The sequence below is a fragment of the Apteryx mantelli genome, chromosome 14 (assembly GCF_036417845.1).
Source record: "Apteryx mantelli isolate bAptMan1 chromosome 14, bAptMan1.hap1, whole genome shotgun sequence".
Taxonomy (NCBI): domain Eukaryota; kingdom Metazoa; phylum Chordata; class Aves; order Apterygiformes; family Apterygidae; genus Apteryx; species Apteryx mantelli.
This window is the reverse complement of record NC_089991.1, coordinates 379809-407038: the sequence shown is the minus strand read 5'-3', so window position 1 is coordinate 407038 and position 27230 is coordinate 379809. Positions and strand designations below refer to the sequence as shown.

The 27230-nt window shown below is 51.3% G+C and overlaps 1 protein-coding gene across 2 annotated transcripts in view; it reads right to left on the bottom strand.

Moving 5' to 3' along the window:
• DPYSL3 (dihydropyrimidinase like 3) overlaps positions 1–26147 on the bottom strand; it is a 52001-nt gene extending 25854 nt beyond the window's left edge. The window contains exon 1 of one of the 2 annotated variants that reach the window (XM_067305117.1): positions 25824–26147. In XM_067305117.1, coding sequence (XP_067161218.1) covers positions 25824–26144 — 321 coding nt within the window. In that variant the 5' untranslated portion in view covers positions 26145–26147. Of the gene's footprint in view, positions 1–5744; positions 5837–25823 lie in introns of those variants that run through there. The other variant, XM_067305119.1, reaches the window with a different exon arrangement.
• Positions 26148–27230: the final 1083 nt, after the last annotated feature.

Genomic DNA, 27230 nt, shown 5'->3' with positions numbered 1-27230 from the left:
ACCTAAGAGAGGAGGACAGTCTCAGATTCACTGATAAGTGTAATAAGCCTCACAGCTATCGCTTGTTAGTAAGGAGCAATAGGAAAGGGCAGTCAGTCCCGCATCAACAGTTCCCTATAACATACTTGTAGCTTCCAGGGCTCACTGAAACTACTGGCAAAGCCCTGCGGGACAGACATCGCTAGGACACAGAAGTAGTATCTGCTCCCTGCTCTGCACAGGGGGGTTGCTGCTGCTGTGTGGATCCACAAGCTGACGACAGCTTGCTAGACACAAACATCCCAGCTACAGGTTGCACATGGGCAAGGAGCAGAAGGAATTTAGAGTTTTCTAAATAAAAGAATCATGCAGGTAATGGGAGAAAAAGTAGTGTGTTTACTGCTCAGCTCCTAAGAGCATTTTGCAAAAGAGAGAGAACAAAAATAGGCACTTAAAAAAAACAACCACAAACACCAGATCCTTTTGGCTGAGTTTTACATAACCATATTCTGATTATTTGTCATATAATGATTTTTTTTTTCCATTAAGGGGGACAACTTTTACAAAATACAACCCAGAGAGAACTTTTTACTAGATTCTGCTTTTCATTTTTGAGTGTACCCAAGAAAAACTCCTGCAGCATCACACACTCAGAGCACAGCTGCCTTGGACTAGGGCATGAGATCCAGACATGGACACAGACACCTGCTAGGTTTATTTCACAGGCCCAGTGAGACAAAAAGAAGCAGAAAAAGTGGGAGAAAAGAAATGTCACCTCTCCATTTCTGCTTGAATTGGCACCTAAGGCTCAGTCCTCCTAATATGTACTACCAGGTGCTCATTCCTTAGTTATGGCAAATCAGGGCCATAGTTAGAAACACAGGGATGACAACTCTTGTTTCACATTCCAGCCAAACCTCTCCCATATATCCGTATAACCTATGCCCCAGCAGACTCTCCTTGGTTTCACCAAGCCTACCACTGCAGAAAATAAGGGTCTGCCTGCCCAGATCCAGCAGCATGATTGGGCCTATATTTTTTGTCTTATCCCTACCTTGTAAACCTCACCTGACTTGCTCTCCCAGACAGCCCTTGGGTTCATTTTTGCTGGCATGCAAAAATGCCAGCAAACGCTGGTGATGCTGCCCTGCCTCTCCCACCCCGGCTCCTCAGGCCAGAGGAAGCAAAGGGCAACAGGCACAAGTGTCACAGGGAGCCGGAGAGGGTGATACTTGACAATTACTGAATAAACTGTTAATATGAGCTAGGAAAACATGCCTGCACACAAACACAAATGGCCATTTTGTGGCAGATGTGAAGGGCTGCTCAGTGCTAACTCTGTTAGTATACAAATTAAATTGTTAGGTTTATTATGGCTGGAGCATGAACGAGACCTTCATTCAAGGGGATCAGGCTCTGTCTCGGGATCTTCCCCAAGCCTGGCTGCCAGACGCTCTCCTCTGTTCACACTAGGAGAGAAGGGCTGCATTAGCTCCTACCCATTAACTGCAAGGAAAAAAACAAAATAAAACCCAAATGACATCACATCTACAGGCTCTGGCATTGTCCAAGGATGCATCTAGATGTAAAGCGGGGGAGGAGGAGGAGAGAGGAAGAAAATGAAACAGTTACGAGGAAACAGGTCCGACTTAATAGACAGACTTCTGCAGCATGTTCCTCCGGAGCAGCCCCAGATTACAATAAATTCACTGTTTCCCTTGCCAGAGCTGTCTGTGCTTCTCCGCACCCGCCCAGTCCCCTGCCAGCCCGTGTCAGGCTGTGTCATTAACCACCGTGAGCAGACGGGGTACTTCCCCACAAGGCCATGCTGGGAAGCATCCCTTCTAGCACAGCTCTGCCAAAACCTGGTGGGACTACCACCAGCTCCAACACCTCTGCCCCAGGGCAGCTCTTCGTGCTCAACCTTCTCTGTTCCTCTTCCTGTTGACATTCGGAATCGGTTATAAGAAGCTTCCAAAACCATCACCAAATTCCCTCCTGCTGCTCTTAAGCATCATCTGATCATTTGAGATCCCAAAATATCAAGGGGGCTCTAAACATTTCTCGGTGTGACGCTGCAAGGGGAAAGGGAGGCAGTAGCTTCCAGAAGGCAGCTGAGTCCAGCCAAGAATAGTGCTCACCTTGTTTGCAAGGCACAAGGGCATAATTAGTGTTGCATGGGAGCAGGTGTGTGGTTTCACCGCTCTTTCCCTGTAAAAGAAGAGACAATTGCAGCGCTCTTTCATCAGTAGCTGGATGACTCCTCCTGCTAATGCATCACACGGCAGCGTGGAAAGGCCCCAGGCTGGAAGGACAGAGATGGCCAGTCTTTAACCACACTCGCTCACTCCCCATGGTCTGCATGGTAAGGAATACTAGGCTAACGGCTGCCAGTTTACCAAAATCTGGCTCGTCACATGATTGAGGATTTCCTCCCCACTCGTACCCAATACGAGATGCTAGCCGTCCCTGTGCAGACCTCATTGCTTTATAGGCGCCAGAGACACCATAGCAAGGATACCTGTGGGCCATGATGAGGTGGTTGAAAGAGATGGGCATAGCCCACACCACGAAAAGGCTTGGGAACCCTAATCTGTCTGGGATGGGAAAGGTTTTTTGTGATCAAAGCACAAAGACCAGGAGATTCTGATTCAACCAAAAGCTCTGTTAATAGTTATGTTGTGAAATCAGGGCAAGCCATTTCCCCACTTCGATCCTGCACTTCTCTTTTCACAGGGATAGAAAAACATATTGTGGACAACAGGGGAGGAAATATTTTGACTGTATCTCACAACAACCAAAGAAAATGAGCTAATAAGTCTCAATAAAACAAAAGGTTTGACATGACTTTTCTCCAGAGCTGGGCATCCAAGCATCAGCCTGCCTCTGGAAAGCAACACTGCATTTGCTGGTCTGATGCACTCTGAACACCTAAGACACAGTGAAGAGCAACACTTCCAGACTCAAGGTGGTTAAGCAGGCACTCTGGCAAAGCCAAGAGATTATCAGCTTCCCTCCCCTCCCCTCCATTTCCGTGTCCTGCCCACATCGCACCAGATACGCCCAGCCTTTGGTCTTCCTCCAGTGGCTCCAGCCTTGCCTGTCATACTGTCAAGTGTATGCTTTGGCCAGGCATTCCCAATTCAGGCTGGAAATGATTCCCACACCTGTATATCTCACACAAACACACACACCCCTCAGTCATGCTCCTGTCTTCTCCACTAGAAGAGCTTTCCCAGAAAAAAACAGAAATTGCTGCAGACAGATCCATCAGGCAAATTCTGATTTTCTAGAGATCTCTGTCAGACACTTGCTACGAATCTTGACTGCAGCTTTGTTGTATATGGAAAGAAATAGGAGCAGAGTGTTTGTGCATCTCCAGAATCACACTAGACAGTTCAAACAATAGCTGTTGGAAAGTAAAAATACTCAGATTTCCAGTGCATCCTTCACAAAAGCCAAACCTGCCTGCTGCTTGGGTTACAGAGGCAATGAAGGCACTACTCCCTGCACTCATATGGCTCAGTCCTCCATGCTTGCGTCCCAGCACAAACCGGCTCCTGTAATTCTCAGTCCCCTCATACTCCTGATACCTCAACCATAATGCTTTAAAAGGTCTCTGAGATATCCTACAGCCTAATGGCACAATACAGTCCTCAAGTCTCTAACAAGTGCAGCTCAGTTGACAATCTGCCATCCACAAAAGTTGCTATGCAGCCTGATGCACAAGAACAGATACTGGGATGAAAATCTGAGGAGGAATAAACAACCAAAACAATACCCAAGGGAGCCACAATCTGCAAAAAGCGACTGAAAACACTCACGTCTAGGGAAGACACTGTAGCTGAGATTTTCTTTCTGTCACACTATTAGAAAAAGACAAGACCACCAAAACAGTGACTTCAGTTCTTCGTTGCCTCCTCTGGAGCTCAAGGCATGGCTGCAGGCCATACAGGTCATGTGCCCAGAATTTCAGAGGAATCACCTCCACCCAACCAAAGGCAGGACGCAACAATGCTGCAGAATATCAGGGCGAGCGTCGTCAGAGAGCGGCAGGAGCCACAGAACAGAACCACCTGTAACGCCAGCTACAAAGACACCGCTCATCCACAGCGTTTTGGGCTTCAGTAGCTGATGAAAGGATTTAGCAGTGGGAAAAATAAAGCAATGGGTGAGATTTTGTTAGCGCTGAGGTCAGAACGTTCCTGCTGGATTCCAGAGGAGCAAGAAGAGGCTCCACGTAGCTGTATTATAAAGGTCCTTGTATAAAAAGACCCAGAGAATGGGAGAAATTCCACCTGCAGCAATAATGCTGTTATCACTGTGGTGCTCTAAGGATACAGAAAAGGTAAAATTTGTAAAGAAGTAATGCTGCTAATTAAAGCAACTGAATGAGTTGGGATGACAGAAGAATTTCTCTCTCTACTGCTTAATGGTCTTTGTGCTTCTCTGGGAACATTTTGTTCACATCTGTACATTAAAGAGAATAATTAAGCTCGAGTGCTTTGTTTTTCCTTTTTCTCCTAGACACCACAACCGTCCTCAGAAGAAAACCAAGAGTGAGGCTAAGTCAGAGGAAAGCCCTCAGCGAGGTGGAAGACCTGATCACTTTCCCAGAAAAACCACACGTGGCCTCCTCTAACCCAGAGAGGGAGGGAGCAGCTGCATCCCGCAGAGGAGGGCGCAGGCCGGATCCGTGCATGAAAACCCTACAGAAAGATGAGCAGAGAGGCACCGACGGGAGCCCAGTGCAGCTAGGCTTCCTCCCGCCTCACAGGAGACGTGGAGCCAGGCTCCTTCTCCGCGCTGGAGGCAACAGGGGTGTGTGCCGCCGCAGGTGTGGTCCCCTACACCGCTGCACCAGGCAGGGACCACGGCACCCGACGGGGAGCAGCCCGGCATCCAACCGATCGCATTTGCCTGCAGACAACACCTTGCACAACGAGGTAAGAAACACATCCGCCGGACTGCAAGACATCCATGGCTGCCTGACACCCCGCCCCGCAGCCGCTACCCAAGAACAATAGGAATCAGCACACAGGGAGACTTGCACGCTTCACCCCCCAGCGTTTTAACACATTAAATATCATAGCTGTACTGCAACAGAGAGCAGTGACCGTCTATAGAGGTGTGCACGTAAGGCGGCACCGGCGATGTCCAACGCCCAGACCACCACCTCCCGCGACAGGCTCGGGGAGCGGGGCCAAGCCCGGGAGGCACAATACAGTTTGGCTGCCCCGGTGGGCACCAGCGCCAGTACTGCTCCTCCGGGATGCAGCCTCGGGGGCGGCCTGGGGCATGGACCCCACACGGGGGGAGTTGGGGGGAGCGGCCCAGGGCATGGACCCCACATGGGGGGGGCAGCCCGGGGGATGGACCCTGACAGGGGGGTCGGGGGGGGCAGGCCGGGGGACGGACCCCCGACGGGGGGGCCTGTCTGTCTGGTGCCGGGGGGGAGGGCAGCCCAGGGGATGGACACCACACGGGGGGGGGGGGGGTCCGTCTCGGGCTGGGGGGGGGCACCCCGCGGCGTGGCCCCGCGCGGCTGCGGGAGCGGCGGCACCTGCGCGGACCGAGGCGCTTTGTGTGGCGGCGCTGCCCCGGGCAGAGCCCGCCGGGGCCGCGGCTCCCGCTGCCGCCCGGCCCCGCGCTCCCCGCGCTCCCCCGCCGCGGCGGCCCTGCGCGCACAAAGGCGGCGGCGCCGCGGAGCGGAGCAGCGCGGCGGAGCGGGGCGGCCCCGGGGCGCCGCCGCAGCGGGCACTGACCGTGATGCGCGGGATGTTCTTCTTGCCCTGGTACGACATGGTGCCGCCGCCGGCTCCGCTCCGCTCCGGCTCCGCACAAAGCAGCCCGCGCCGCCGCCGCCGCCGTGCCAGCCGCCCCCGGGCGGGAACGCGCCGCCCCGCCCGGCCCCGCCCCGCCCGCCGCGCCCGCCCCGCGCCGCCGCCAGGGGGCGCCCGCGGACAGCGCCGGGCTCCGCGGCACCGAGCACCGGGGCACCGAGCACCGGGTACTAGACACCGGCACCGGTACCACGCAGAGCCCAGGCCGTGCGGGTGCAGTGCCCCGCCGTGCGGCGCCAGTGCCCTGCCCGCTCCACCGGAGCACCGCACCCAAGATCTATCTTGCAACAGATCCTGCTGCCGGACAGCAGTTAATGGTGCTTCGCCCGTTCGCCAAATCTCAGAGCTGAACCGGCGCAGGCGTCGTTGTCAGCCCGATGCTCCCGCTAGACAAACACGGCACGTGACCTGCACGTCTGCTCAGCCCTCGCTTTGTTCCCTCTCCAGACCAGAACCCGCACCGTCCGCCGCCGGCAGGGCCCCCGGGGCGCTCTGCTCGCCGGCGGGCGCCGCTCCCCGGCGCTGCAGCCGCCTTGAACGCTGCACCCCCTGGGCAGCGGGGATGGCCACAGCCGCCTGCCCGGAGCCGCGCGCTGCTGCAGGGGCTCGGCGGAGTGTCGCACAACCAGCACTAATTACATTATCGCTTTAAGAACACAGATTGGTACAGCGGCCCCCCCTTACCACAAGCTTTGATGTTCCTACTGGCTCAGTAATCCAGCCCAAAGCTTTTATTACTCAGAGAATTTGTTATTCTGTCAGCTGAAGCTCTCAGAATGTTTTACTATATACATATTTATTCTGAGTCCAAAAAGCCTTCATCAGCTTAAAGCGAAGGTCAGCAGCTTCTCAATACCCTATTCATTACTGCCAGCGCTACTCGGGTATCTGCAAAATTGTATGGGCAGCCTGGCCCAGCTGGACCACTGCCTCCCTTCCTACAGCTACAGTACCACTGCCAGTGAGCCTGTCTGCACCAGCAGTCAGCGGGAGAAGGGCCGGAGAGCCTCCTCCTGCCCTGGCAGAGAGGCACGAGCAGAGCCACCATCCCTAGGGCAGCAAGGTGCGTGCCAGCACCAGAAAGGGAAAGGAGGGGGCAGGGCTGTGCTGGAGCCTCTGTGTCCCGGGAGGGACTCAGGAGGATGCAGCGTGCCCATCTGTACTGTTCTTGCCACAGTGCTGTGATGCTCCCAGCACAGGTTCTGGTCTCTGGTGAGATTAGGCTGGCTGGTGCTGAAATGTGAGAGACCCTCAGCCCCATCCCCAAACCTCCTGAAACCTCACTCACCCATTTTCCAAAAAGTGTAAGAGTATCCCAGTGCTGGGTGGTACCACGTTATTTTGCCTGGCGTCAGTAAGAAAAAAAGCACAGTTAATTAGCTAATAAAGGATCAATGGCCATGCAGACAGATGCTGCTGACTTGAGCACCTGGACAGTTTCAAGAGCCCAGTTTGCATCAGATCCTTGGATGCTGGCCAGCCACAGTGACTTCAGAACCAGTTCCCTCTTTTAAAGGGATGTTCTTTTCTCCTAGTTGCTATGTGACACTCGCACAAATACAAGGTAAAACATGCTGCCCTGTGCCCAAAACATTCAAAATGGAAAGAGATGTTTTTTCTATAGGATCTCTTCCAGGTGCAGTCAGCGAGGGGTTGCTCACATGCTTCAAAAGATCCTCAACAAGAAGCACAGTCAATCTGAAAGTTATTTAAAGGTAGCAATATCCTTACAGCTCATAACCTATTCAGAAAAACCTGGAGGGATAACATAGCATTAGATGTTTGTGGACAACCAGCATGGTTGATAGAAGCATGGCAAGGAACACCACTGGTCTGAAGAGAGCAAAAGGCAGTTGCTGCTGCTGCAAAGGATTTGTCATCAAAACAAAGCCAAGTCTGACTGCTCAGGAGCCGAGCTCAGCACTTGCCTGTAAAGACCAGGATGCTACTGACCCTACCCTCCTCCAGTGCAAAGGATGAAAATAGGTACTATGAGTCCTACATTTCTGTGATCAACAGCTCTTTTACAGGCAGGCACAACTGAAGTACAGTGAATATAACCAGTCATGAAATAAATCAGAGCTCAAATGCCGTAACGTTCAGCTGACCTGTCAGGGCAGCCCGTCCCTGCACATGCAGTCTCCTCCCCACCGTACAAGTATGCTTTGCATAAAACTATTCCCTCCTCTCCCAGCAGTCAGGCTTTTAGGGTCTGAGTCACCTTCGGGCACAGGGAACCCAAGGATGTACACACCATTCCTGGTGCACTCTCTCCAGATGGAACATCTGGTGGGACACGGTGTCTCCAGAGGTTGGTTACCTGCAATACACAGCCAGCCCTTCCCATTCCTACTCCAGCACACCAGGAACCTCTATCACGCACACACCTTTAGACAAGCTTTTCTTGTGTCTGTGTGTGGAGTCTCTGGAGAAAGGGGGTTGCTGACTCAGAGCTGTGGCTCTTTTTCTGTACTCTGTCCCCTCCCCATTGAGATCCATGGGGTCACCTTTACCTCCATGGGTGAGTCCAGCTCCCTGCGGTGAGCGCTCACAAGTGTTTGATGATCAAGATACCATGCTGTCAGTGCTGTTGGCTCCAGCTCTCCCAACTGCTGCTGTTCAACTTGGGAGCCTGAGCTGGAGGAAACTGGGAAGAGAGCCCACTGGCCCAGTTACTGAAACACACCAACAGTTATACCGGCTTTCGCACCATTCCCACCACCCACACCATCTCCCAGAGGCAACACAGAGCTCTGCAGCCTTTCGAATTCGCACTCTGGAGCACACATGAATGGGGAGAAATGTGAAACTCAGCTGTGCATGTTGGACACATGAGAGGTCTGCCAGGAGGGAGCAGAAGGCAGTCTCTATGTTGTTTGAGGTAGGTGGGGGGTCAGTGACACAAGTTTTCTACAGCTGAGCAACTCCACATAGTTTTCTCCTGGCTAGAATATACTTTGGGGCTTTGGTAGTGGAAACGAGGGGAGGAATCAGGAGATGTATAGGCTGAATCAAACTAAACGTTTATGTCAGGACTTAATGTTTTCAAGGAACTATCATGTTAAAAGTACTGGGCATTACTGCCAATCCACTCCAACTGAATTACACATTTCTTGAGCAAAATGATCAATACTGATCTCAATCACCTGCCCAAACTGAGATAAAGTTGGGTAATTATTCAAGCCAGGATTTATTTGCAGCCTTATTAAGGATTAGCAGAAGCCAGAGTAATTTTAGAACTGCATTCCTTTCTTTGTACTGTTCTGAGGCTACAGATTATGCCATCTGCAAAATCCCTGTGAACCAGTACCAGAGCCTGTCTGAGATAATGCTTAATGGAACTTAATGAAGGCTTTGGAAGAGCAGAAGTCCTTGGAAGGGACTGTCCTTGAGCATCGGGGGCCCAGAGCTATCCCAGTGTGCCCATGGCAAATGCTGAGACAAAGCCTCTTTAAAAACATCAGTTTCCAGCCTGTGGTTTGTGGACAACTAGAGGTTTGTGGAATACCCCTAAGCTGTCCACAAGAGGCAACAGAGAAGAACAAGTCTACTACCAGTTCACTTTAATCTACTATACAAGACTCCCAATCTCCACTGGAAATTTTTAAGGATCCGCAAACTGAAAACCACTGCTATGTTGTATTAGGATATATCATAATTTAGAGACTCAGGAACTCTTCTAATTCCTCAAACTTTTCATTTTGCCCTCCCTTCTTAAAGCTCTGCGTAATCTTATTCCACAGTTACAGGTCACAGTAAGGAATTCACAGCAATTTTCTTCTGGTTCAAGCGGCTGAAACACTGCAGTGGCCAGAAAGGGAGGGAAGCTGGGAAGGGGTAGCAGCATTCATCAAGGGCTTTTGCTACCAGTTGCAGCTGAGAGGCCCAACGCTCAACAGACTTAGTGAGTGATCAGATCCTCATTTCTCCAGAGTAAGTCCACCTCTGGATAGCCAGTGTTTGGAGGCACAGTGGGGGTGCAGCTCAGGAAAGTGCGTCCTGCCCCTGCCCACTTCGGGGCAGTGTAGTAGACCACCACCACAGTGCTGGCTTTCCCAAGGACATCTGCCTGTGGACAGGGCTCATTCCTACAGATCGTAAGTAACGACTCTCTAACAGATCAATTAAATGCATACACAACCATATAACTATGTTTTATCTGGAAAAGCCAGCAAGGCTTTAGTTAGATTGTCCTTAAAAGGAAAAAAAGAAGAGCGAGAGAGAGAAAAAGAGCATCTTGAATTTCTATGAATTACATGGAGACAGCACCTCACATTTCAAAAACATCTAATCACAGCAGGACCTAACTCCTATCTTCAAAGGTGACCTAAAATCCTGGGCATGGATTTACCTAGGTGCCTAACTCCCTATGGAAAATCAGCTCATAGCCTTAGGCCTAAATCCTTTAAGAATCCAGCCATGCTGCAAGCAGATCTGCCTTTGACTATTAACTGCATCTCTCACTGCACACAAGGGGATGTAATTCCCCATGTGAGGTGCTTTTACAAAGGTCGCCTAAAGTTCCCAATCAGAACAGGATCATGAGGTGTCTGAGAGCTGAACAAAGCCCCAGACTGCAAAGGACTGACCCACCCCTGTATCAAAGCAGGAGAGTCCTGCACTCCCCCAAACAGCTCTTGCACCCCACAGGACTGGTGAGGGTGGATGCATGCACACAGGGAAGGCGTTCAGGGGATGGAGAAGTACCACAGCTATTCCTTCCCATCACCAGAAACAAATGAGGGTGAAACCAAACATGACAAACGGAATAAGCTCCTATGTGCATATGAGCAACTGCTGCTTCAAGGCCAATTAATTCAATTACAGCCTGATTCTGCAGAGCAATGAGTTGCTCTTGACTCAGGGTGACTCAACAAGTGCTTTTCCTTTCCTAGAACTGGGTCCACTTACTGAGCAACACCCAGGGCAGGAGCAGGAAGGGCAGCTGTTACCCTTGGGGGATCCCTGCGGTAGCTGGCCCCAGCTGTGCAGCAGGTTTCAGGAGTCTCTGTCAGGGCTGCTGAAGCCACTCGCTCTGCTCAGTGATCCTGCAAATTTCAGCAACGCCTGGGTGAGAAGTTTCACCAGTGCCAGCTTTGGCAGATAATCGCCTCTCTCCAGCTCCTCCCTTTGAAAACACGATAGAAATGAGGAGAGCACAGCAGATCAGGACGCATGCCTTGGTTCTATTACTGATTATGTAAATTAATGATTCCCTGCCTCTCTCTCACTCTCCACCCCCCACAAACCCTCTCATTTCTGCTCCCTGCCTCCCTTCCCAGCTCAAGTCTTCCTTCTGTGTGCTGCCTGCCTAGCAAACCTTGGGAAAGCCAGCCGAGCTGGAAGATGAGAACTGAGCAGAGAGCATCCTCCAGAGCTCGCAGGGAGAGGCCCGGTGAGCTGCCGCAGGCACCCCGAGGAAGGCGGCCCGCTCCTCTCCCAGAGCGGGTGGCTGAGGGCTCATTTGGCGTGACGGGGCTTCCCGTGGCAGGGGGCTCCCGCAGGCCTGTGGCTGCGGGGACTGTGCTGAGCGCAGCTCGGCGAAGGGCGCTCTGCATGCAGGCTGCAGGTCGAGGGCCACCCAGGGTTAGCACGAAGGGCACAGCTCTCCCCAAGGCAGGCTGATAACTGGAAATACTCACGAATTGCTGCTTCCCAGGGCCATGGCATTGAAAGCTGTTCCCCTCATACCCCCAGCAGCCCCCCATGCACTGCACTGAAGAACACGGCCTTTCTGGGGGACAGCGGGGAGGAAGGGCTGGGGAAACAATGCCCCTCAGAAAGCTGTCAAGCTCACCGCAGGAATCACATGAGGAAAAAGGGGGACAGGACAGAAACACAACAGAGTAAAAAGCTGGCATTGGGTTTGCAGAACCGAAGAGTATGTGGCAACAAATATTTAATCTGTAAAAGGCCTCGTGGGGGGACAAGTGGTTGAAACTTGGCTGCAGAAGTGAGACCCAAACTAAAGCAGCAATACAGGAAAGAATAGGCAGCAGCAGAGCACATCACCAGACTCGCAGGGAAAAATGAGGGTGCTGAGGGAGACGTCCGATTCCCAGCAAGGAGACGCGCTCCTCTCTGCAGCTGGCCCTCGGCCCCAGCAGAGACGCCCGTGCCTGCGAGTATACGCCAGGCACGGATGCTTCTGCCACAGGATGTCACCCGCGAGCAGGGCCAGGCAGCAGCGGCTGCTCAGGCCCCCTCAGCCTCAGACCTTCCATGGGGAGTCACCCACAGCCCAGCCTGGTGGGGGACAAGTGCTGCCTCCCGCCCAACACGAGGACCGCAGTCCCACAGCACAGCAGCAGCACTGCAGGGTGCTGCTGTCCCCTTCACATCTTCTCCAACTTGCAGTGCTGCAGAACGCCTGGGCCCCATGGCCTCCTACAGAAAGGAGGCACAGCTTGATTTACGCTGAGCGTGGACAGCATCCCTCCAGCAAGGCTAAACAAGGAGGCTCTCAGCTAAATGGATGGTGACCCAAGGCACAAAGCAAATGCTTAAAAACATCTCCCAGTCTACAGCTGTGACCTGAAGGCCCTGCTGCAGGCTGCTGTGCTGTCACAGCGAAGAGCCCACACAAAAAAGATCTGCAGGGATACTGAGGCCTTGCTGACATGCTCTGGTGGAGGTGCAGTATTGCTGGCCAGGGGACTCCCGGGAGCCAACAAGCACCACTCCTCTAATTGGCAAAGGCCAGGACAGCCAGAGCTCCCTTTCTGCGCAGGCGGCTTCAGCACCGAAGGTGCCTGGCCACGGCTGGCTTTAGCCAGCAAGCTCTTCCAGCTCCCTCCACATGCCATCCAGAAACTTGAGATCCCAGAGAAAACCAGATGTCGGAAACCACAAAGGGACCCAAACCTCAGTCATGAGCGCATCCAAACTTTTGCCACATGGCGGGTGAATGCAGCTGTGACAGTGATGCAGGAAGGGACGGCGCAGTGGCATGGCTTCTCTACCAGCACATGATCAGAGCATGTGCTGCTTCCGATGGTGCTAGTTCAGTCCCTTCAGCCTCTCTCCCCACTCTTTCATAAATCAGTCTCTGGCATGACTGGCAAGTTTGAGCCAAATTCAGGTCCTTCCTCACTTCTTTAACATGTACATTGAGAAACAGGATTTTCATTAAGTTCAGTTATTTCACTGTGATGTGAGAGGTGCAATATATTGTTTCCTTTCTCCACTTGTGTAGAACTTCTATGAAACCTTATTGTGCAGTGTGAACTCACTTTACCTCTTCCTAGCAAAAACCTAGGAATTGTATCATTCCGCTTCGCCTTTTCTGCTTTCTGGTTACTGCATCTTTACAGATACTCAAGATAAATTTTCAAGTTTTAGTCTGCAACCAGGAGAACTAGGAACTGAATGGAGGCTTAGGTGAGGGGGTTTTATCTGCTTTTTTAAATGAAAGCCAAGTGCATCAAATAAAATTTTAAGACAACTATGAAGAAAAACTTTCTAACTCCTGTAGTATGAAGCACAAGAACATGTTTGTCCATGACAGGCCTAGGGATTCCTTAAAGCTTTCCCTTCAGCTATAGCCCCCGGGTTGTCTGACAATCACAGAAACAAGAGCAAAGTAGGATGTTCCTAGTGATCACAGCTGCTGCAAAACAAAGAGAACACCGCATGCCTTACTTGTTTGTAAATCTCACTATTTTTTAACCAATTTCAATATTCTTGAGGCCTGGCACACACCAGCAGGGCTCGGGACACAGACTTAGGGGAAAACTGACAATCCCATCCTTCTCACTGCAGTATTTTATGATACAACCCGACATGTCCTGCAGTCTCCACAGCAATGCCTGCAGCCACACCAGCACCTGAGATGGGACAATGAAATATCTGGATATTGCAGTGCCTGTTGTAACAGGATCAATGGTGCGCATCACACTGAGGTGGGCATGGCCCACAGCGCTGACTCACCGGGAATGCTTCCTCCTGCTGGGACCCTGGCAAGACTTGCGTCCCTCCCCTCCTGCTGTACTCACCGCTGAAGCTTGTCTTTGGCAAAATGCTAGGGCCAAACCTGAAGGGAAATCACTTCATTTCACTTAGCTCCCTCCACAGAGGGAACTTTGGCTAAGCAAGAGTGCCTGGATTTCCACTGCAATGACTCAATTCCCTCTCAGTGTGGAAGGGCCAGCCCAAGTTCATAAAACACAGGCACCTATCTCATTCCCTCTGACATGCACAGTGACAAACAGAGCATCTGAGCTCTCTGCTCAGCACCGTTTCTTTCTCCTTCTCAGCTGAATGGAAACACAGGTTATTGGATCCAAATCCATTTGCTGTAAAATGGACTCAGCTATTCCCAGCAGAGATGGGAAAGATGCTGCTGGTCATGACTTGCAGCCATGAGCCAGCCCAGCTGAACAAGCCAATTGCTCCAGTTATATTTTCCATCCTCTCAGTCCTGTCTCCAGGAAGGCAGCCGGCATGTTTGTTTTTTGTTTCTTCCTCCCATTTCCTCCATCCATCCATAGCAACTGCTCCCTGGCGGAGGAAGTTTAATGTACTCCCTCATCCTCCTCTTTGCAGAGGTAACAATGGAAGGCGCCCGAGTCGGGAAAGCATTCACCCAAAGCAAAGCAACAGAGGAAATGCAGCCCTGGCTGGCTTCTGTGGTGGCTCTCCAGGTACTACAGCTGACTGTCCAGTGGCGAGCTATGCACCCACTCAGACCGCCTCTGGGGCAGGTCACACACCCTGCCTAGGCCACAAGTTAAATGACTTTTCTGGGTCTCACACTGCTTGTTTTCATCACCAAACCTCCTCACTTGGATGCCATTCGTAATGACAAGGCACGTTGACTCAGCAGACGCAGGAAAGGAAAAAAGGGCAGATGGTAAGCAGTGCAGGAGAGTGAGGAGCTCAGGTCTGGAGAGGCAATGGTAAAGATGTTCTGTGGGTCCTGGATATAAATAGTGGTGTCTCAAGTATCTAGGAATATGAACTAGTGACTTCTGTCTACAGGCTATTTTCTTTAGTCTTAACAGTTTCATAAATTCAGTCAGATTAGAAATTAGCCAATCCCACTGCTGTTTTCTGATTTCAAAACCAACCAGAAGCACTGTGTACCTCTGGTCTATTTTTCATTATTTCTTCCACTCTTTAAGGAGTTGAGGCATCCTGGGCAATGCACTTAAGATTTCATTCTCCAATAACACCACTGACTTTACTCTGATAATTCCTGTGCCTAAGAATTCCAATATGCCTGAGAATGACAGCAGGCTCTCAGAGCATGTTTCCACATGCTACATTTCTCCTTCATCCTCCTCCTCCCATGGTCTTGTAGCTGCAACTCCCAAACTGGTCTTCTTGTTTCCGCCTCATGTGCACGACATCTCCTGAGCAGAATTCACCCTCTTAATCCAGCCAGCCACCGGTATGGTTGACACCAGTAACAAGTTTGCCCCACTAACTCCCATCAATACATCATCAGATCAATACTCTGACCTTTTAATCACCTTTGCTGGTCTCCTTAGAGAGCTGGCCCACTCACCAGCATTTCTCTGGAACTGAAGTGAAGGTTCATCCTGCTATGCCAGACTCAGGACAATGCCTCTGTGTCCCTGAAACCTCAGCTCGCACTTACCTTCTCACCACAGTGCAGACCAGTGAACACTCAGATGCTCAACTCTTCCTCTCACCAGACCTGTCATGGAGTTAGTGTTTGCTATGAATTCTATATCTGCATTTTGGATTATTTTTCCCAGTTCTCTTTGCACTTTTCCAGGTTGAATCTCATTTTGTCACTTCCAGCTCAGTGCTCCCCCAAGCTGACATTCATAGTATCACTGTCATCTGAAAACGGCATGCTGTGTACCTCCCTTCCGGATCATTAATAATGCTTCAGAAAAGAGCTGTTTGTAATGCAGATGCATACAGCTTCCCACTAGACAATTCATATGCCCTTCCTTTAAGCACCATACATTTTCATAAGAAACTGTATCATTAACTTTCTAGTCAATTTTTAAGTTCATGCCTCAGTGTTTGTGCCTAAGCTGACAGGTTACAAAGAGCATGAGACCACTTCAAAGTCACCTCCCTTTACAAAAAAGAGAACGCCTTTCTTCTGGGCTGTCCTGATCCATCCTTACAGCGTGGAGAGGGATGGAGGCTGGCCAGCAGCCTCACCACTGTGGGACTTTTGTTTCCCTAGTGGGCATACAGGACTGTGAGCATAATCTTTCTGCAGAGGTAAAAAAGACTAAAACAGTCCACTGAAACCCTTGCAAACTTTGCCATAGGGAAGACTGACATGGGACAGATAAGGAGGTGACCATTTTGGAACTGGCCTTGCACAAGAAGGGAACAGCAGAGTCACTGTTAAGTGGAACAAAAAAAATTCCAAGTTACATCCCAGGATTTCCTCTGAATCTTTTGGAATATTTGTGTCTTGAAAGCTCCCTGTCTGCTGGCAAGACAATATGTTAGGAAACGAAAGCTCCAAAAGCCCAATCCACACTGCCAGTGAAATGCTTAATGTGCATCAGAGACAAATATTCCTCCCACCCTGTGGATAAGCAGAGCTGGGATTGTTCTGTCTTGTTGGAGATACTGACATCTTAGATAAAAACAAGAAACAGAAAAGATTATTTTGGATAGAGCAAACTATTTTGCTATGGCCAAGCCACAATGTTTCATTTCAGTTTAAATCTACTGAAGTTTGCATTTAACACTTTCACTTGTATTCATTAAACATGCTTAAAGTAATTTCTAACATAACAAAGACTCTTCAAAATGAGAATGCCATGGGGTTTGCTTTGAAAATCTCAAAATGTTTAGCTATGTTTCAAAACTTTTTCACAATTTCCCCTCTTTTCTAAAATGGGCGTTTCAAGAAAATTCACACCAATTTACAAGAACAACAACGAATGTCCATGTGACTGGATCTACAATTTGTTTGGCTCCGAAAATATTTTGATCAACTAGACATTGCCTGCCAGGATGCTCCCCAGTGACCACTTCATGATGATGCTGACCACGTACTATTTGAACATCCTGATGTCTATTTAAGTAACTGCCCACTTGCCCCAGATTCCAGCAGCAAATTTGGCTGCAAATGGCCGCCATCAGAACAGAAAGCCACCGAGACATAAGAACTACTCCTCACACAGGGTGACATGCTGTGTAGCCTCCTGCACAGACTGCCTTCTTTCAGCAAACGCAAAATGACAGAGGGGACAGAGACCTATCACATCAGAGCATGTCCAGCCCTCTTCTACTGGCAGCCCTCCGCTTGCCCTCTTCCATCTCTTTCCCCTGCTCCCAGTAAGACAAAATCCTGGCATTGCTGAAGTGATGGGATTGCCACATTAGAAAGCTCTATGTTTCTTACAACTTCTGATTCAAAGACCTGGACCAGGAATCCCAGAGGAGACTGTAGGAAGCCACACTTCTGAAAGGACTCTTTAAAGTCCTTCAGCCACATGGGCACAGTGGCTAAGTGTGCTTTATTTCATACCCACACCCACCTTTCCTTGAAGGACTCTGGCTGTCCTGTCTTCCAGCTGTCAGTCACAGAGGTGATTGCAAAGGTGGAAGGGAGAGGCGGAGGTTACAACCAGAATGCAGGTAAATGCAGTGTGCTCTAAAGCAGAGGGTACAGCTGAGGTGCCCTCTCTTCCCACCTATCCAGTTCCCTATGCTGGTCCCAAAGGCTCTCAAGCAGGTTCAGTGGAAGGTGAATCTGGCCTTCAGCTCAGGTTCAGGGCACCTCCTACACAGCAGCACTGGGGCAGCCAGGGGAACCATGGACCAGTAGAGTGGTCTCGCTAAGGGCCTGGCTAGCTGACTCAGTGAAAAGAAGCCAACTCTGCATGCATCTGCTCTTCTCAAGAATGATCTCATCCCACATATCAGGAATCTTAAACAGGGTGGGAGCTGGCTCTTGAAGAAACACTGTAGATTTCCAGATGGCTGGTCAACACCCTCCTGCCTGGGGTGCACTCCAGCCCACTAGCTGCATCTCATTTGATGCATGCAGAGAGCTCCAGCAAACAGAGACCAGATAGCTTCCTGGTTATCGCTTCGTACCTGCATCTGGTATTTTCCTGCTTTGGGTTTCATGGAACTTTTCCATTTCCATTTCCTGCCTGCTCCTCCTTAATTCAAACCACTGATGTTGTTTTTTTTCTGGGAAAATGTAGCTTGCATTTCTAACTGTTTCTGCTTTTACAGTAATAAACATCCTGCTTTAAATACCACGTTTGCTGCTGCCTCTGTGAGAAGAGGAGGAGGGCAAGAGCAGGACGCGGTGAGGCCCCCTCTACCCTTCTCCTGGCCTGTTTGGGGCCACCACCCCAGGCTGTGTTTTGTGAGTTTTAACCGAGCCACACTGTGCATTTTAACTGATCTCTGCAACACTGGTGGGATGTCTCGTCCTCTGCACACGCAGCCAGGCCTAGACTGGCGTGGCTGTTACAGCCGGGCACCTGGCCAGTGACCGCCTGCAGCAACCAGCTCCAAGCCCCAGCAAAGCAGGGAAGACGCTAGCCCAGGCGCACAGCCTGGCCACACTCGCGCTGTGGGGCCAGCCCAGGGCAGCCGTGGCCAGGGGCTGCCCTATGGAAAGCGGCAGGGCAGGCAGGGACAGCCCTGGGGCTGCAGTCGCAGCACAGGGGAGCGCCCGGCAGCTCCCGGAAGAGCCCGGCCCAGCCCAGCTCCGCCTCTGCCCCACTCATCTGTTCAGGCCAGTGAAATGGACCATGTGTCATTTTTACGCGGGAAGGGTCTTGGGATCTATCATGAGCACAAATGCCTGGGAATCAGGCCTTCATCTTGCACCTCACCCTAAAGCCCACAGCTTGACAGGGACACAGACCCCTTGTATCATGCTGGGCTTCATCATTCAGAGGCACTTCAGAAGAAAGAGCAGAGCTACTGAATCACTGATGACACATCCTATTGTGGGTCTTCTTGTGTCATCTCCCACCCAAGTACTGAGCTATAGCCCACTGCTGGTCTCTGGTCCAGGGAGAAACAATTACAGCTATTCTGGAAGCCACTCATGAAAACAGACTTTTCCTGATGCAGCATCAGGCAATATTACACATGCATGTCTTTCTGTGTTTTCCATCAACCTCAGAAACAATATGCAGTTTTAAAACAATGTCACCTCTTTTACCTACAGGAATGAGCTGTTTTTTCCTCTGTCCTCACCCTCTGAGATTGTGGTTTCAAATATTTCACGATCAGTTTCAGCTGACCTAAGTCCCTACAGCTGCTGAGCAGAGCAATCCTTGCCTCCTCCAACCTCAGGCTGCATGTCTCCACCCTCTCCTTCATGTCAGCATCAATACATACAGTAAGGAAGGGTAAGCCAGAGGCAACTTTTTTGATAGGGTTAATTTTCAGCTGGAACATGAGGAAAGGTATTTGCTTCAAGAAGGCTGAGAACAGGCTGAATCAATGTAGGACTGAGTGATCGGCCAACCCATCTTTTTTACATGACTACAAAACTAAGTTTCTTTCCTTAATAAGAGTTCTATAAAGACCTAAGTTTTTCCATGAACAGGCTGACGTTTTCAGGAATACACCACTCAGTACAACAGTTAAGAGTGTTCTTCCAAAGCCTCAGCTGTGCAAGTTCAGCATGCTGCCCTGGTGTCTTATGGATGCTGTGGTTAGATGCTCCAGGTGCCCATGTCTCCCAGTCAGTTCCCTGCTCCAACTGCACTTCCACACCTCCTGGGTCAGCTGGTTGGCACAGGCCATACTACCTACAGATAAGGATGCGGACAAAAGGAAGCCAAGGACCATCTCCACCAGGATAAATCACTTAAAGGATGTAAATGATAAATCAAGCTATTTCAATGTTAGGATGTGTGTTTTTTAGTAAAACTAAAGCTTTCTGCAGTAAGGAGGAACTCCAGTTGAAACCCCAATTTCTTCAGAAAACTAACCCTAAATGAGTAACTCTCGTGAAATCTAATATCTGTGTCTTTTTATACATGGTAGACAGGTCATCACACTTCATAGTTTTGCATAACTGCTGGCAAGTATCTGTATCCTAGCATGAACAGCCAAAATGCTGACTTCTTATTGTTATGCATCACAGAATCACAGAATGGTTGAGGTTGGAAGGGGTCTCTTGGAGATCATCTAGTCCAACTCCCCTGCTCAAGCAGGGTCGCCTAGAGCACGTTGCACAGGATTGCGTCCAGGCGCGTTTTGAATATCTCCAGAGAAGGAGACTCCACAACCTCTCTGGGCAACCTGTTCCAGGGCTCTGTCACCCTCACAGTGAAGAAGTTTTTCCCCATAATCAGGTGGAACTTCCTGTGCTTAAGTTTGTGCCCGTTGCCTCTTGTCCTGTCACTGGGCACCACTGAGAAGAGTCTGGCCCCATCCTCTTGACACCCCCCGTTTAGATATTTGTATACATTGATAAGATCCCCCCTCAGTCTTCTCTTCTCCAGGCTAAACAGGCCCAGCTCTTGAAGCCTTTCCTCATAAGAGAGATGCTCCAGTCCCCTAATCATCTTCATAGCCCTCTGCTGGACTTTCTCCAGCAGTGCCATGTCTCTCTTGTACTGGGGAGCCCAGAATTGACCATCAGGTATTAGATTTCTTTAAAAAAAAAAAAAAAAAAACACCACACACAACATGCAGGATCTTCTCAATAAAAATCGGAGTATTTAGCATGAAACTCCATGAATTATAACATGGATTTCACTGTTGCATTCATATCACACAAACTAGCCTAGTGGTCTGGGTTTGTTCCCATTGTCTGTAGTAATACTGGAAACAACATAACTCAAAATCTTTCTGTTAAAAAAATGCAAAACCAAAGCAAATCCCCTTCCTCAGCTCTCTGCTATGTTAGGTTACACTGCCGTTATGAATTAACACTATCAAAGCGCTTTATGATTCCTTGCATAGACACAAGGTATTAAACTGTGCTAAAAGGCAGCGCACAACTGCAATTGTTAGATCATGCCAAGTTCACTAGTAAGTAAAAGACTGCTGTTGGCTTGGTGTTTCTGCTATAAACTACTGGCAACGGAAATAAAAAAGCTGAAGACCGAAGTCGTAACAAATTTCAGAAGCGTCAGAAAGAGAAAAAAGTGAGAGAACAGAGTTAGTTCAAGCTTCCTTCTCTAACCCAGCCTTATATGTCATTCTGGAGTTTATCATAAGCTAGATCTGTGTGGTGTCCCAGAGCTGGATGTTGGAGGGGCCCATGTGATGCCAGCTATCTCCAGGGAAAAGCAAATGACTGGCTTCAACGGGTTTTCTGAAGGGGAGGGACCCCAGGCCCTTTTTTGCTTAGTGGTAGTTTGCCCAACAATACTGGCTTCTGCTGAAGGGTGGGAGCCTTCTCCCATGCAGCCTCGCTGACAGAGTTGCCTCAGCCTGTGGTGAAGTTGTAATCCCGTGTTTGTGGGATTACAGCCAGTTGCCTTGGAAATGACGACTTCACTACAGAACCATGCAGCAAGATGGGACGAAAAGTCTGGGGATAAGTGTAACAGGCCAATTGTTTCTGGTCTGTTTTGTTGAACAAAGGGATGAAAAAACAAGTAATCTGTACAGCTGAGTAGCAAGAAGGTACATGAAAGAGGCTACCATACATTTCTGTTTTATCATCTTCCCTAAACAGAGAGCACTGAGGAGTCCCTTTACATTATAAAGCTCACTTTTTCTCCTCTTAAAGCCACCTTGCCTCCACAGGTGCCCAGCTGAAGGCAAGCAGTGAAGTCCTGTGCTATGTATTTATAAATTCTTAGTCCTTAGTGCATGTCCTTACCACAGGAGTTCAGAGAATGTTGTATGGGAGGTGCAGAGAAACACACTTCACTTCATGATAGTAAAATAAGTGACATAATCCACTCTGGTTAGACAAAAAGCATGGCCATGCTCAAGAAAAACTGCAGAAAAATTCAGAAGGGTGTAGTCCATGTAGGCTATTATTTACAGAAACCTGCACTGAGCTAAACTGTGCTTGTCAAATAAGGTCTGTATGAATACTTTAAGAGCAGAATCATGCCCCTAACATTGTTCATCCAAATCTCAAGTGCTCTGCAATGGCAACCCTTGAGGTAGTAGATCCCTGTACCAAGCAAAGTGGCCTCCTGGTTTTACCAGAGAAAAAGCATTTCTCTTCCTTGGAGTAGTCCTGCACTGGGATCAGGCAGCTGGGATGAACCTAGAAAGCTCATTTGTCCTCATAGGCACACACCAGCTTGCATGGCCAAGAGCATATCTAAGTCACCTCTGACTCTCTAGCCTGAATGACCAGTTACCCTTTTCATTCCCAAATCAACAGGTAAAGCTCAAACTCATATCGATGAAGCAAAGGCAAGGCAACTAACTGCTCTTAAACACACTCTTTTAGTAGTATAACAGTATCGTTTCACTGTGGCTGAATCCACTGCTTCATTTTCGCACTTCCAGTAGACTTTGTAATAAAGTACAGTTGAAACATCTACCTGGGCCTGTATAACAACAGGTTGTATGACATGACATGTTATCACAGGGCATTACACATTGCAGTTGTCTTCCTGCAGAAGTAGTGGTGCTTTAATTATAATTAATGCTATTACCAAAAAAAAAAAGTTGTGTTGGTGTCTTGTATTCCCAAGAATCTGATCACTGCAAAATTAGTAGATGCAATTCTGTCTGCTGCATATAGAATTAAGAACTGGCAAATCTTTTACTCTCAGCTTTCCCAATAAATGGTTGTGTGGCCAAGGGTAGATCACTTAACCTCTCTCTCTGTCTGTTTCTTAATCTGCGAAATTATTCAGAGAAGTTCAATCTGTCTCGACAAAGGAGCCCTTGTGCGCTCCGAGTCTGCAAAGAGCTCAACACAAGCAAACTTTGTGGCTGCAGACGCTCACACTAACCTGCCGCAGCGTGGCTCAGTATGCAAGATGGGCATTTCCTGTCAGGCCTGTTGTACTCTGGGACACTTCTCAACATGAAAGTTGTAGCACTAAGTCATATGATTCCTCCTAATCATGTAGGCACAGAACACTTATACATGAAGCTTCCCACCTTCTTGGACAAGAAATGCAGATAAAAAGGGTTTGGTTGCTGATGCCTGTCAGGTGGAAGACCTGAGAGGAAGAAATCTCAAAGTAGGAATCATTGGGAAGAGAGGAGTTGTTGAAGGAAAACCTCAGCTACAAAATCATGGAGACAAGGATCTAGACAAGACCTTAAAAAGGAATGAGACTGTTTTGAATTTTTGGTACTGCTAATAAAGAAGAGCCCAGAGCAAAGTCTGCAGACAGACTGTCTCAGTTTCTGTTTCTTCTCCAACAAGCAGCAGCGTAAAATTGATAACATACTGGTCAATTCTGCAGCTGCAATTAAAACCATATGGACAAGGTTGGTACTGAAGGGAATAATGTTAATTTTGTTCCCAGCTCTCTAAAATGGCCTGCAAAAAGTGCAAGGCTCAAGAACAGGAACCAAATATTGTGCCAATAAGGAACAAAAAGCAGAGACTGAAGGAGTAAGAGTTGTCCAGCCGGAAGTTCCTACAGAGAACAGGCAACCTTGAACAAAGCCTGATGGGTTTCATAAAAACTAGAACAGGCCAAGTCATTAGGGCCTCTGCACTTCACTGCTTCTGCTCCCATCAGGCTTTCGCTTGTGAGGTTAGTCCTCCAGAACATAATGTTTTCAGTTCATCAAGGTTAGTAATCTGGACACAAACTGGGGTATATGCAGAACCCTTATACACCTACATACCTTCTTCAGGCTAAGCTGCAGACTTGCTATTTCATTCAAGTGATTTTTGCTTCCATTTTTAAAAACAGGTTTTATTTCTTTGCCCCATTCACCCTTAAAAAACAATGCCTGTGAGACTACCATTTACTAAAAAGTCCAGCCCCAAATGAACTCACTGACCAGCAGCCCAACTAATGGCCTCACTTGCCTCATATGTAAACGAGCAGCAGGCCCACTGAAATCCTCACTGAAGGACTTATTCAGCATTGTTAACTTAATGATCTTCCTGTCAAAGTCACACTGGTGTGAATGGGATCAGAACCAAAAATGCAAGCAATCTCAACCTCTGACAGAAGGATCTACACTGCTGAGCGGGAGGGAATATCTATTTAATACTTTTGAGTTTGGCATGACTTTAGAAACTTTATACCTGATGCTATCTCCAGCGATGCCACTTCCAGATCAACGTGAATCACCGGCTTTGGCTACAGTACTTCTGATTTGTGCCAAAGCAGGATCAGAATCAGTCTGTTTTGGAGCAGCTACTCCAAAACCCCTTTTTAGAGGAAGAAAGAGGCAGTAGGGGGGAGAGAGATGTACTTTCATAAAAGTATAAAAGGTCCAACTGTAGCAAAAAGAGTCAGCTATTCTGACACGCACCTTTACCATTCTTGGTAATGCAGTACAGATCTTTTGCTTGTATTTCCAAGAATTGCTGACATCCCACTTTGCAGGCAGGAGCTCTGCAGACTACAAGATGACAGCAAAGCCCTCTTTCCCCTTCTTTCCTTCCTTTAAAGAAACACAGGAGGACACTGTAGATCCTCCTCCTGGTTAACCAGAGCTAGTATGAAAGAACCCACAGCCTGAACTACAGCTACAGTCTGCACGGTCTGCAGTTCTGCTGAGTAACAGACTTCCACTGCAAGTTATTCATCACAACGGCGAGTAGCAATTATGCACTCCTCATCTGTCTTTGCAATCCAGACCCAAACGGGAACAAACCTCCGAGAAGCAACAACGTTGGTCCAGTGCCAAGTCTTAACTCCCCACCAAGAGTGTCATCCTGAGCCTGAATCCCCCTGCAGCCGGAGCGCAGGCGGCCGGGTGGGGAGAGTTCGCACGGGTCCCTCGCACAGGAGAGCAGGAGCCACCCAGCCCGCTCTGGTTGGGGTGGCGGGACAGTGCGCAGATGCTGCGGGCCCACACGCTCCCCACCACAGGCCCCCGTGCACCCCACACACCCCACTGCAGGCCCCCACGCGCCCTGCCACGCACCCTGCTGCAGGCCCACGCGCTCCCCATCACAGGCCCCCGCACGCCCCGCCGTGCACCCCATGGACCCCGCCGCAGGCCCCCACATGCCCCATCACACTCCCCATGGACCCCACCGCAGGCCCACACGGACCCCGTCACCCTCCCCACCGACCCCGCCACAGGCCCACACGGACCCCACCGCAGGCCCCGCCGCCCCAGCCCAGCCCCATCCTGCGCCGAGCCAGGGAGTGGAAGGGCACGGGGACGCCCAGCCCCATAATGCGTACACGCACCCCCGCAGCCACCCCACACCGCCCTGCGCTCTCACACTCGCCCCCAGCACACGCACCCACAGACAGGCACCGCAGCACCTTCCCAAACTCACTCACACACGTGTTCGCATACTCGCACTCGCCCCTGCCCATGTTCAGCTCACTCCCCTCCCCCCATTCACACTCACCCCTCACTCACCCCCTCCCGCTCACTCACACGCCATCACCCCCACACGCTGCGCTCGCCCTCACGCTCCTGCCCCACTCACGTTCATCCCCTCACACTTTCACTCGCCCCCTCACTCACATTCACACTCATCCCCTCATACTTGCCCCCTCACGCTCACTCACCCGCCCCCTCACCCTCATCCTCATCCCCTCACCCTCATCCCCTCACCCTCATCCCCTCACCCTCACACTCACCCCTTCCCTCACACTCGTCCCCTCTCACACTCACCCCCTCCCTCACACTCGCCCCCTCACTCACACTCACACTCGTCCCCTCACTCTCACACTCACCCCCTCACTCGCACTCGTCCCCTCACACTCACGCTCACTCACCCCTTCCCTCACACTCGTCCCCTCACACTCACACTCGCCCCTTCCCTTACACTCATCCCCTCACACTCGCACTCGCCCCCTCACTCTCGCACTCGCCCCCTCACTCGCCCCTTCCCTCACACTCGCACTCGCCCCCTCACACTCGCACTCGCCCCCTCACTCGCCCCTTCCCTCACTCTCGCGCTCGCCCCCTCGCGCCGTCCGCCGCCGCGGCCGGTACCTGGCGGTCGGCGGGGCCCGGGCTGCGGAGCGGCTCCCGTCCGGGGTCGGCGCGGGGCTCGGCGACGGGCGGGGGCTGGGTCTGGGTCCCGGTGTCGGGCTGGGTCCCGGGGCCGGGGCCGGGCGGGGGGCGCGCGGCGGGCGGCGCGGCGCGGCGCTGACCCACGCGCAGCGCCCCGAAGTCGAGGGTCTTGCTCTCGAAGGCGCCCTCGACGCTGCAGAAGAGCCCGCCGCGCTTCTGCCGCGGCACCGCCGCCGCCGCGCCCGGCCGCGCCAGGTACACCGGCAGCTCCTCGCCGCCGCGCCGCCCGCCCGCCGCCATCCCGCCGCGCAGACCCGCGCGCCGCCGGGACGGGGGCGGGGGACGGGGCCGCGGGCGGGGCTGGGGGCGGGGCGGGGCGAGCCGGGGCGGGAGGGGCGGGAGGGGCGGGAGGGGCCCGGCGGGGGCAGCGCGCTCCGGCCAGCGCCGTGCCCGCGCCGGGACGGGCCGCGGGGTGCGCGCGGGGGCAGGGTGCGCGCGGGGCCCGGTGCGCGCGGGGGCGGGGTGCGCGCAGGGCCCGGTGCCGGCTCAGGCCGCCGCTGCTCCGGGGCCGCCGCCCCCCGCCACGCCGTGGCGCCCGCCCCGGCCGCGCAGACACACCCGTGCCGGCACGCCCGTGCACACCCATTCCTGCAGGCAAACCCGTGCAGGCACACCCAGACGTGCACACCCAGACGTGCCCGCACACCCGTGCACACCCAGATGTGCACACCCAGCTGTGCAGGCACACCCATGCACACCCAGCCGTGCAGGCCGGGCCATGCACAGCACACGTGGAGCCGCCTGCCCGGCTGATTTGCAGCGTGGCCTCGAGAGCACCGCCCCATCTCAAGAGCGCGGCAGGCCTGAAGGACCAGGCAGCCAGGGCTGAGCCTCCAGTGGGCGCTTAGCCGAGCAGCACTGCCACATCTGCCATGGCGCTTTCGTTTAAAACTCTTTTCCCAAGTGCTGGTTTCTTTCCAGGGACCATCTGTGTGCAGTACCTGGCCTCAGCGTCCCAGCAGGTGGGTTCTCACAACCCAACATTTGCATCACAGGATGTTGTCAATAATACTTTTTCCAACCTTTTTTGTGAAAACAAAGCAGCCCCGTTGTCTCTGCCAGGCCCCTGCAGACCGACGGGTCTCGCTTACGGAAAAGTTCACAGGCAGCCTGGCCCGTGGCGGAGGACAGCGGCGCCACGGAGAGCGCTCCAGGAGCTGGCAGCACGGCAGGAAACGCGTGGGGATGGGTTCCTTCCTTGCGCGCTCACGGAGGCAGGCAGCTCCTGTGACTGCACTTGGAGCACTGTAATCGGCTCGGTCCCCTTCTCCTCCACCTAAGCGGAACAATTTACAAAACCCTGCATTTTTGGCTATTTACCGCACA